General features: G+C 37.2%; 1 protein-coding gene across 1 annotated transcript in view; it reads left to right on the top strand.

Moving 5' to 3' along the window:
• Positions 1-12,685, top strand: part of hspg2 (heparan sulfate proteoglycan 2) — a 349,507-nt gene that overhangs the window by 270,674 nt on the left and 66,148 nt on the right. Inside the window, exons 38-44 of the mRNA XM_055166122.1 lie at positions 446-573; positions 3,839-3,925; positions 4,038-4,096; positions 5,526-5,690; positions 7,362-7,472; positions 7,665-7,765; positions 9,330-9,510. Coding sequence (XP_055022097.1) covers positions 446-573; positions 3,839-3,925; positions 4,038-4,096; positions 5,526-5,690; positions 7,362-7,472; positions 7,665-7,765; positions 9,330-9,510 — 832 coding nt within the window. The remainder of the gene's footprint in view (positions 1-445; positions 574-3,838; positions 3,926-4,037; positions 4,097-5,525; positions 5,691-7,361; positions 7,473-7,664; positions 7,766-9,329; positions 9,511-12,685) is intronic.

Below are 12,685 nucleotides of genomic sequence, written 5' to 3' on the forward strand. Positions count from 1 at the left end.
ATTAGTATTAGTAGTAGTAGTAGTAGTAGTAGTAGTAGTAGTAGTAGTAGTGATTTTGTTTATGCAATCTATGCTTCCCACTTGAACAGACAAATAAACAGTTGATCATTTCTGGGTTTCAGATGATGTTACGCATTATATAGGCTAATAATATTTAATATGGGGGCAGTTAAATAGAAAATATAATGCAGAACTTGTAATATAGACAGATCTTGGGTCAGTAAAAAATAAAGATCAGGATCAGCATTTGCACCTTTTGAAATCTCTGCCTGTTATTTATGAAAGTACAGTCTGGCTCTTGCCCCCCATCAGCATCACACTAGAATCTGAAAAACATATGTATTCTGAAAAGGCATTCTTAAAATAAAGAAATAAAATAAGCGTACAAAATATATATGGTATGGACCGAACAATTCGCCTGTCTCACCTTATCTGTCCTTTTCAGAGCTGCCTCCACAACACTCAGGGCGAGCTGTGTGAGCAGTGTGCCCCCGGCTTCTTTGGGGACGCCACAGTGGGGACCCCTGAGGACTGCCAGCCCTGCGCCTGCCCACACACGGACCCCGAAAACCAGTGAGTCTGCCACACAAACCCCACCACACATCCCCCTCGTCCTCCTCCTCCTCTTCCTCCTCCTCCTGCTGTATTTACAACAGCAGAGCCTCCTGTTTACACTAAATGTGACTTTAATAACCCAGGCTTAATAATAATCTGCCTCCTCCATTTTTCATTTTGGCCACTGGACTTATAAACAAGATTATTTGGAGTATATAGTGACGCACAGGTTGGAGGAAAAAAATATTTGCAACTCCTATAATCTCATAATATACTGTATATATGAACATCTTACCTATAAACTTTTATTATATTTTCCTCTCTGGGCTGAGGCTCCCTTAACAATGACTTTCCACATCTCACTTAAATAATGGTTAAATAATTCATAATGTTTGTACTGTCACTGTTATACTATATTATATTTTTTATTAGTTTAATTCATTTATCACTACATTTTTAAATGCTTGGAACGTTAGTATGTATCTACACGCAGGGGTGGGCAATTATCTTTTCCATGGGGCCACATGAGAAACAGAAAATAATGTGGAAGGTCAGGCCAAAATGCTTAACTCAATTCTGCATAATATTAACTGGATTTCTTTATCAAAAGCAGTAAATAACATTGGTGTTAGAACAGAAAATTACCCTTACAGAAAATGTAATGTACAGGAAAACAGTGTCAACCAGCAAGATGGTCTTCGATCATTTTGCTGGTGGCGTCCCTTCATGTAATAAAGGACTTTTAATACATTCAGTCAGAGTGCCTCGGGTTTGTACCTTACCCATTTTTACATTTTCCTGTAAGGGTAATTTTCTGTTCTAAGACCACTGTTTTAACCCTCGTAGAGCACCTGTACTGATATTCTTTACTCTTTTAAGACCCAGAGAAGCGCTCTATCTCTCTTTCTTTATCTAACGCAGTAAATAACATTGTTTTGAGGCATTGGTCAGACTGGTAAGAGTTTATGTTATGACTAAGCAATGAAAAAGTGAGGTTGTCTTACGAAAAATGTTATTTAAAAAACACCTCTAAAGTAAAAAGCAATGCAGCTTTAGTCCATGCATGAGGTCAAATTTTAAAATATGTTTTTTATATTTTGTAATTCTAGATTATCTTAAATGGGCCGGTCTGACTTAACCATACAAAACCATTACATCATACAGAACAAATACTTTATTATTATCGGTTTATTTCCTAGGGCCTGTGCATTTTAATTAACATACATACACAACTGTTGCCCTGCATTCGCTCTTACAACACACTCTCAATCATATATGGACACTGAAGGCAAGGTGGGTGAAGTGTGTTGCCAAAAGACACATCAACAGTATGCACTCTGGCAGTTTCTATTTGAAGTGTTTGTTCTCCTGTCCCAGTACTGAACAGGCCCAATCCTGCTTAGCTTCTGAGATGTATTTATTTATGGTTTATTTGACAGGGACAGTGTAGTGGACCAAACAGAAAGGCAAAGACAAGGTATACAAATAAGTTTAAATTTAGTAAAGTCAGAAAAAGATATAATTTAACAAAGGCTCAAATTATTAACAAAAAAAGCCGGGCCCAACTGGGGTAACTTAAATCAAACTGAACAGAACAAAACTAACCCTACCAGACAAAGAACAGGGGTGTTTAAATACCTAAGGACCAACTAAAGCTAAACACAAGAGGGAGGAATTGCACAAAATAATTAACTAAAAGTACAAACTTAATCAAAGTAACAAAAAGGCACATAAGTATAATACAGAAAATAATAAGTGATGATAAAGTGATCTTAAAGCAAACTAAACAAACTAAATAGTGCTCAAAAAAGCAAAAAGAACAAGTGTAAGTAGATCAGACTTGTGTGCACTTAAATTAGAATATAAGTCTAAATAAAGGAATTAAATTAAACTGTGTGGTGTAGTTAATGTAAAGTAAATGAAATACTGACTCTGTGGAGTGGTGGCAGAGGTATCCAACACAGACAGATACAATATTTGTTTTACAGATGAACATCGTTATCTGATGCTCGTGTCACAGTGTGTATAGTGTTTGTGTTGGTCAATGGGACCTCCAGGTTAAATAAAGACAAATAAATGAATAGCCAAAGTGAATTCACAATGCCAGTCCCTCAGAGGGCTTTTAAAAGATCAGAAATGATGAAATGCAATATTAAATGGTTTGAATAACAATTCAAATGACTAATTAATCAAGTGAGATCACATGAGATTGGGCATTCTAAAAACATTTTGTCAAGTAGATGCAGTTTAGAAAAAGATTAAAGGGCCCATCTCATGCAAAATCAACTTTTCTACCTTCTAAAAGTGATGTGTGGACCTTGTATATGTCGCCGAAGTGGTTTTTTAGATTGATTCTGTGTTTTTTTAACAAATTGCAGCGTATTTCTGCCACCCTCCCACGTGACAACGCCTCCGCCCCGCCTCCACCCCGCATCGGCTGACACTTCCCACATGAACACTTAAACAAAAGTGACAGCATAAGTCTACTAGTGTTTATTACCAATCAGTAATGTTCAGCTGATGTTGACGCAGTGCTTGCGCTTCGTGCACCGATTCCAGGTCCAACACATGCGGCTGAATGCGCTGAATCGCCATGATGAATAAAAGTTGATTCCTACCACTATCAGGGTCACGCCTGTCTCCCCCTCCCTCCCTGAGATGGGCGGAGGAAGGGCGGCTCACTCGTCGCCTACGTCACGTTTGGGGGGCGGAGCCTGTGCTTTCTCAGGACGGGCGGGGGGATGAGCAATAGTCTGTCTTTCATAGTTCGTTCATAGTTCGTGTTTTTATATTGTTTTCATGAGCTGTAACTTCCTGTTACTTGCAACATTTTGAGGACTTGCATTTAAAAACTATAATATTTAGTTTGAAAATATGCGTAGACAAAAAAAAAAAGTAAAATAATCAAAATAAAAGTCATAGAAAGTTTTCATTGCATCTTGGTTTTTAATATAAAACATACACATGAATGTATTTTGGCCAACATAGTATTCATCAGGGCTTCTGACAACTACTTAATATTTTCAAATTTTTAAAAAAGTCCTCCCAAAGAGCACCTGACTATAAATTTGAACGCCGCTCTTGTTCTCCTTTTAATATTAATTTGTTTTAAATTGTTAATTGCAATGGCAGCAGTTATAATTTTTTATCCTTCTGAAACCCGGGGATATAGAACTGCCTTCACACTATTCATAACATTACCCCAAGCAAATCTTGAGTTATTATATTTTTATCTTTTAAACAGATCTGGATTAAAATCAAACTCCATTCCTGTCTCTTTTAGATTCTCCCCTACCTGCGAGAGCCTTGGTAATGGAGGCTATCAGTGCACGGCGTGTCAGCCCGGATACACTGGCCAGTACTGCGAGCGGTGAGTTGTTGACCAAAATAATGAATATGTCAAAAGAACAACAAACATCGTAAGTCATGTCTCAAACAGAGCTAAAACCTTGTTTCCAAATGTTTTTTTCTTCTTCTGTCAGCTGTGCTCCTGGATATGTTGGCAACCCGCAGGCCAGAGAGAAGTGCAGACCCTATGACGGTGAGATGGAGTTTTAATATTTTATCACTGCTGCAATAAGATTAAAGGTCTTATATTACACAAAATGGATTCTTGTGAACTTTATGCAGTTTTATAATTCTGTTACCACCTCAAAAAACACACCTGGAGTTGTTTTCATTCACTCACACGTTTGAGTAACTCTTTATTATGAGTCTGTCTGCATGTAGGTAGGAAGGTGGTCAGTGACCCAACCCATGTTCTTCACAGTCAGTTTGAGTTGATGTCGTCAGGCAGAAGGTTCAGGGTCCCAAACTGTAAACTGAACAGATTCAAACATTCTTTTGTGCCACTAGCCGTTAATCTGCTAAACTCAGACAGTGCAGTTAAAAAATAATTATAAAAGGCTTAGGGAATGTGCAATCAAAACTGCACATAGGTTTAGGGAGTGTGCAGTTATTAATAGAATACAAGAATGCAAAGGGCTTGCCTGTTAAGAATAATTTAAAGGTCCCGTTGGTGCATCACTCGTGGTCATACTTGGTCTTGTATTTATTTTGTTCTATGGTGTTTGTTTGTGTCGTGCTTTGTGTTGTGTTGTTTTTTGATAAAACATGTTACCCCCCTGTCCCAAGACAAATTTCTCCCATGGGAGACAATAAAGGATTATTTCATCTTATCTCCAAAGCGCAAAATGCCCTGTTCCACCTTGTGATGTCATGTTGTGGTAGTTTTAAAATAAACATCTACCTTTTACCTTTTGTTCATTAGAGATTAGCTGTTCCAAATATTGTAGTCTAGCAGCATTTTTTGTTTTACCACATGACATCACAAGGTGGAACAGAGTGTTTTCTCCACCAGAAAAGTTACACATTGCACCTTTAGTGACTTAAAAATGTGAAAAACTGAATTTTAAACAGTTTGCAGTAGTCCAAAGTTCTTCCTCACTCACCTTTTGCACCCTGAGCATCCTCATTATTCACCACGATGAGTTTAGAAACACTTTTCACAGTTCTCAGACACCAGAGTGAAGCTTTTTCTTCACGGTAAAGCTAAGAACAACTTGCATGCTAACTATGCACTTCCTAATTATCTAACAATAAAATGCTTGAGTCTATAATTAGATGGAGAGAGCTCGCAGAGGGCATATTTTGACCTCAAGAGCTGCTTATACAACATATTATATCTGTACTGGGGCAAGACACACTTTGCTCAAATACGTGGTTGCAGGGCATTAAATATTTTATGAATTCAGAAAAAATATTACAACTTGCTTGGAATCTGACAAAGAAGTGAAAAAAGTAGGTCATGAAAAACTTTATAAATCTGAACTTCTAAAATCAAGACATCCACAAGATATAATTTATTAATTAATTTCCAATATTCTGAATCAAGGCATAGTGACTTAGCGTGGTAGTTTATCCTGATATAACCACACTTTATATTATACTTAAACTTTTTCCTTTTCCAGCTGCTGCCTCTCTGGTGGTGAAGGTGTATCCTGAGCGCGTGCAGGCGACTTCAGGGGGCACTGTGACCCTCAGGTGTCAGGTGTCCGGCCCGTCCCCGCACTACTTCTACTGGTCCAGAGAAGACGGACGACCCATCTCCTACACCGCGGAGAGACGCAGACAAGGTACTCGAGGGTTGATGGTTCATTTGCCATTCCAGCCATTGCTTGACATTACGTCCTTAGGCGAGACATTTCACCTTCCTTGTCTACACAGTGTTTATGTACTGTATGAGTGATGGACAGTGGCTGGAGAGTTAGTTATTGAAGAGTAGCTGCCACATCACTGTTGGCCAGACCCACATAGCACATAATCAGAGGAGGAAAAAGTACTGAAACATTGTAATAAAGTAATTTGCTTTGCTTAATTCCTGCTCAAGTAAAAGTAAAAGTAACCATCTAAAAATCTAAAAGTAAAAAAGTAAAAATGTACTTCATTTAAAATGTAATTTGAGTAAAAGTGACTTGGTTACTTTGAATTATTTGATGTAAAAAAGGATGAGTCATAAATCTAATCCAGCACAAGTAGTTTAATCATCTTCTAGGTGATACAGACAAACTTTGCTCAGTGCAAACTTTGTATATTTTAAAGACAACTGAGCTTATTAACATTAACACTGAGCTCTTCCTTCTTTTTATAGAAAGTTATAGAACTTAGAACTTTAACTACATAACAAATTTAACAAATAAAAAAATATTTAACAAATTCTGAATTATATGGTCCACCTCACTAGACTACAATAAAAAAGAAACTAAACAGCAACATAGTATGCAAAATGAAAACGTTGCAGACTGACTGCTGATATAAGAAATGAAAAATTGCCATGACGACCTCGATCTCTGGCTCAGCACCAGCCGTCATCCAACTCGATCCAAGATAGACTGACATTTCTGTACAGTGACTCTTACATTCTATAGTAAAAATGCTGCATGTGCAAACCCACAGTTTCCTTTCATTTCCGGCAATTTTTTTTTTTTTTTCGCATTTCTTTATTTCTCCTTTCACTCTGACTTTACTCAGTAAGGAAGGTGGGTTCCCACGTAATGAAGTAAGATACTTGGGTCAAAATGGACTTGAGTAAAAGTAAAATTACCTGTTTCAAAAACTACCTAAAAAATTACAAATTACTCATAAAAAGTACTCAGTTACACTAATGTGAGTAAATGTAATTTGTTACTTTCCACCCTTGCACATAATCTTATGTAAAATGCCTTGAAGTTCCTCAATATATACAGCATATTGATACTTTGCAATGACATCACACTGGGGCGGACTACATGTATGTCTATGGAGGAATGTTCAGCAGTTATCGTTATAAGACAATATGTAAAGCCTGATACGTTTTTAGATTGTCTGAAAAGTCAAGAAAAAAAAAAAAAAGGATTTAAACTCATTTTCAGGAGCCTGTGGTCAGTATGCAGGCTCCAGCGCCGCCAGTGCCCTGTGTGTGCACACTCGTAGAAAATAATGGAGGAGGCAATTTCGTTTCTCACTGTGCGTTGGTCTTAAGTCAGTTGTCAGTTTGTGTAGATGGAGCACTGCCTCTAGTTAGCTTCACCCTCACAAGAAATGTTGATGACAGCAGCCGCAAAGTTTCAGTATAGGAAAAGTTCACGGGAATATAAGTAAACTTGTTTTTGTTTTACCAAATCACAGTATTCCCAATAATGTTCAGTCCCTAGCTGAAACCAGTACAGCACAATTGTTCTGCTTGTTTTGCATAATATATCTCAATTTTGTACTTCACACAGGTATGAAAATGGTTTAATTATTTGTGTATTCTCTCGTATTCACAGGAGCAGAGCTGTACTTCCCCAGTGTGAGCCCGAGCGACGCAGGCGTTTACATTTGTACCTGCAGAGACCAGAGGAGCACCAACCGAAGCCACGCTGAAATCATCGTCACTAGTGAGAAAAATACATCTCCGAATCCTCCTGTACATTACAACATCACTCTTCTCTCTGTTTCCACACTGTTTCCACACTCGCAGCAGATGGTGAAAGTTCGGGGTTTAATTTATGACGTTACAGTTCAATCTTGGGTTGAGTTGTGATAGCTCTTCTGCTAAAAGTGAACTTTGTGAACATTTCTGACTCCAGGCGCTCCATCCAAGCCCATTGAAGTGACAGTGGAAGAGCCCAAGTCCCAGACAGTGAGGGTTGGCGTGACCATCAGCTTCATATGTACCGCAAAGAGCAAGGTAACGTGATCAAATGGTTTCTTCTGTATTTATACTCAAGGTACAATTAGTTGTAGTTGAAGATGACATTATGTAGTTAAAGTTATACGTACAATAAATACAGACATAAGATCATAGGTCATAAGAAATTAAAAGTGTCCAGACTGGCAAAATGTTTGTGCTTTTTATATTGAGAGAGCTATAACCAAAAACGCCTTGAAAGTACACATTTTCTGGTGGATTTTCTGAATCCTGCTCTTCTCCATGGAGATGTTATTGCTTTGCCTGGAATGTTCTACAGTATGGCATTAAACTTATCTATCCCCACGGCAAGACAATTATGTGACACCACCAGATTTATAGTTATAAGTTAGGTCTGTGGAGAGGTAACACTGCTCATACTAAGGGCCTGTTTACATGAGAACGCTTGTGGGTAAAAACAACAAAATATTTTATCACAAGTGCCTTTTGTTTAGACGGTTGTTTAGCATTTTTGAGGCTTAAAAATGCAAAAATCTGAAAGCACCCTCCAGAGTGGAAAAGTTGAATACACTCCGCGTGAAGTGTTTCCATCTACACTGCCCAAGACGCAAAGCTCTGATCAGATCTGCTCATGTCGCGTACGTGTTTATGTCACATACATACAGTACACAGAAACAAACATGTCGGATCATTTTCGTTTGTTCAGTCTTCTCTGGCAGCTCTAATAAACTTACAGGAGGCTCCCAACAAATGTACAGAATCTGCAGAGATATTATTAGTGAACAGAGAAGGATCTGCAATCATCTCTGTCAAATTGTGGATGTACCAGTTCGTCACAGGCGAGCCAGACAGCAAGCATACCCAATCCAATTCCACACACTTTTGCGTCACCGTATGCATGCAGATTTCCTTCCGAAAACGCTCGTCTAAACGCAGAATAAAAAGTGAAGACGCAAAATCAAATAACCATAGTTTAAGACCAAATCTCATTTTAGATACTATTACAAAAACACACTTGAAATTGAATGAGATGTGTTAGATGAGGTTATTTTATCTAGGGGTGTAAGAAAAAAACCGATTCAGTGATATATCGCAATTCTTCTGGTACAGTTCTGGTAAACGTTCAAAATGTCTCCAAAATTATACGTTCTGTTTACTGTTCTCATGATTTAAAAACTAAATTAATTGCATTTCTTCCAATTTTGTTCTTGTGAAAGTGTATTCAACCATAATATTCTACAGTTTTCTTGAAAAATGATAATATATCGTCCTTTGTTTTATTATTGGGATATATCGTGATATATAGAATTGCAATATAAGATTTATGGTAATGCAACCCCTAATTTTGTCTCTCAAAAGAATTTCCCAACTAACTTTTAGTGTGATCATAATTGTCTGAATCAAAGGCTCATAGTACATGTAGTTCTTTTTCTTTTTTTTACATTTTCTTTGGAGTATGCTGAACTGATAATGTTGCGACACTTTTGATAAATAAGGATCATGTAGTTCCCTGCTTTTTACAACTTTACACAACCTTGCCAGCATTGCCACATCCCTAATCATTTATTTCACACCCTCTAACCCCGTCTGTCCTCTCCCGCAGTCCCCCGCCTACACTCTGGTCTGGACTCGCCAAGGCAACGGCAAACTCCCGAACCGCGCCATGGACTTCAACGGCATCCTGACCATCCACAACGTCCAGCCGGAGGACGCCGGGGTGTACGTGTGCACCGGCTCCAACATGTTTGCCATGGACGAGGGCAGGGCCATCCTCTACGTGCCAGGTTCGTGATCCCTGGCACCGCGCTCGCCTCTGCCCCTCCCCCCTGCCTCACACAGCTCCTCCCCCTCCTCCTGCACTGTAAAAAATTAGATCTGCATGAGTTTAAATGACTGGAATTCAAATTATTTATTGCGTTTATTTGAGTAGTTGACTTTAGTTAAGAATCTGGGGGGATATTTGACTTTTTTAAGGTATTCCTCTGTGGTTTTAATGTATAGCTTTTAGCTTTTTTTAAATTTCAAACTACTCAAGTTATCGTAGTAGCAGTAGTAGTAGTAGTACTAGTAGCAGTACCAGTAGTAGAAGTAAGTGTAGCTATAGTTTTCTAACCTAAATATGGGTTAAATAAAATGAATATATTTTTGTAGTTGGAAATTATAATAGTGGTAGTACTTAGGGATGTAACGATATCCAAATCTACACGATATCTTCTCATGGTACGATATTTATTGCGATATTTTCTAGAGGCAAAAAAAAAAAAAAAAGGAAGAACAACAAAAAAATTGTGAGTGATGCTACTTTTCTCTTATCACAATCCAAATAATTGTGATAAAAAGATTTAAAAGTGCATCATAGTAGTTATTTCAGCGTGTTCATTGGATTTAAACAGAGCAAAGGATCATGGTCTATGTAGTTTTTTAGCTATTGCTGCACCAAAACAATGAATTTAAGCAGAGACACTTGCGATTCGATATACTGTGATGACCCATTGGATTATTGTTACATCCCTAGTAGTACTTGCAGTAAAAATCGTCTTTTTGTAAAAACTATTCATAATCTCAACTCAATAAATATGCTGAATTCAAGTCCCTGTAACTCATGTAGATACATTTTTACGGTCTAGTCCCATTGACTCCAATTCTAAGCCCTCTCCAGCTTGGTGCATGAGTCTGAGTCTGTGCGCACTGTAAAAGTTGACCTTGGTTAACAGCATAATAAGCTTGCATTCTAACTGCTAATGCTTGTGGCTGCTGCTTGCTACACTTATTTGTTAAGCCAATCCTTTTTTTTATTTTAATTTTGTACTTTGCTCGCTCGGCTCTAATGTCTCTAATCAAATGAATACAGCTTGTGGGTTTTTTTTGAAAGCTCTCTTATTGATAACAGATACTGGGCAAATTAATTAAAAGGTGTAATTAGTGGTTGATGAGCGCTCTTCAGTCTAATTTGGGGGGTAATTGTCTTCCATTAAAATCATTTCTCTCTGTGGACTGATGCCGTGGTGGCGGTTTGGTGCTTCTTGGTCAAAATGGAGCTGAACAGTACCTTTCACTTTGAACTACATTTCCCATAAATTTTATTAATGACTATAACAATTGCGTTAATTGCAAATCAAAACATACCATAGATTATAATGGAAAATGCAGCAAAATGCATGTTTGACTTTGCTTTAGAGATGTCAAAAACTGAGAAAAAACTGTGAGAAACTAAAAACTATTATACTACAGAACTATTATGAGAGCACACGATAATATTAAAGACACTACCTTCATTTTGTATCGAAAATTCCGCTGTTCCGAATGTTTTTAATTGCCATAGTGATATTGAAATTAATATCAAGTATCAGGTCTGTTTTTTACGATCAGAATTGTAAAAGTTCAAATTAAAATTATATGTTTTGGGGTTTTATTGGTCATAATTTAAGTTATCTCATAGCTTACTCCCCCATAAACTACAATATTAAGCTTGAACTCTTTGGCGATTTATAAATAAGTCAATGGGAAAAATGAATAGGGAATGTACTTCTTAAACCATGCATTTGAAAGTACTGTTGAGCTCCATCGCCGCTGCAGGTTTTCTATGAGTGCAACTAGCAGGTGATGGATTCTTGGGTTCTTTTTTCACTCCTCAATGCCCAAGCTGACACAAAAGCAAAAACCAAACAAATATATCACGTATTTTGGAGAGACTGGACTTCTAAAGGTGCTTAAAACTCACAGCAAGAGGATACAACCACCAGCCGCTACCTTCATTCAGATGTTGTATTCAGTTACTCTGTTATGGTGCTATTTGACCCTGTTCAATCTTATAGTTTAGTTTTTGTAACATTGCAATCGATATTCCTGTTTATATTATAAGTTACATTGATGTGTTTTAATTTTTGACTTGAAATCCAGTTTGTCAATCAGCTAAAGATATATTTTTGGTTCAATATATTTCTCTTTATGTTTGTAAAATCGAAATGTAACAATCAATAGTATCATTCTTTTTTTATTTTTAGTAATTTTTGTATTAACTTGTAAGCAATATGACTTTGTATTGTGTGTTTACATGTAGGCTGTTGTGATACCAATGAATAGTCAAGTATTTTTGAAAGTATATATTTTTATACTACCCAAAATTTCACCTCAAATTTCAATTTTACACACATTTCTATGACTACTATGCGTTTATTTCGTTTGTATTGGATGGTGCCACTGTAAAAAATATTTCTTGTAACCAAAATGAAAAATGAGTTGTACACATTTCTCTGTATTGTATTTAACTGTGAACTATTTTGTGAAAAAAAGATTGATTAAAACAATGACACTGGTTTGAATATTTGACCTTTCATATTTGTAACCACAAGCTGTATGGCAGCTGTTTGACCTGTCCTAACCAAACCCAATGTTGAAATGAGCTTTTTGCTACTAACCTGCATGCCCTGTGTGTCACTGCTTCATGTGCTTGGCTCATAGTCCTAATGTATTTAGGAATGTTTGACTTCAGCTGCAATGTTTTTGTTAATTACCATTATTATGTGCATCAGTGGGTAGGACGCAAGATGCCAACAACTTCTTTTTCTACTCAGTGTTGAGGCATTTTCAGACTAGAAACTTATTTATTTTTGGCCTAATATTTAATTGTTGTATATTGTTTTGAAGAAAGTGACTTTCACATTTCACATACACCACATCAAAGCTGGAACTAAACTTGGACTAGACCAGGACTAAACTATTTCTAGAACAGTACCACATGATGTCAAAATCAAGATTATCTTGGAATCAAACCAGGACCAAAGTTGACTCAGTTGGTCTAGACACAACCTAATTATGTTATGGACCAGACAGGACATGCAGGTAAGATAAACCATCACATGACACTGGAATCTGAATGAAATGAAAACATATAGAGGTATACTAACCGACACATACAAGTATCATTGTATTTTAGCTTCTATCTTATTTTAACTCGGG

This window comes from Boleophthalmus pectinirostris, unplaced genomic scaffold (genome assembly GCF_026225935.1).
Source record: "Boleophthalmus pectinirostris isolate CB_2022bp ecotype Guang Dong unplaced genomic scaffold, ASM2622593v1 HiC_scaffold_8, whole genome shotgun sequence".
Lineage (NCBI taxonomy): Eukaryota > Metazoa > Chordata > Actinopteri > Gobiiformes > Gobiidae > Boleophthalmus > Boleophthalmus pectinirostris.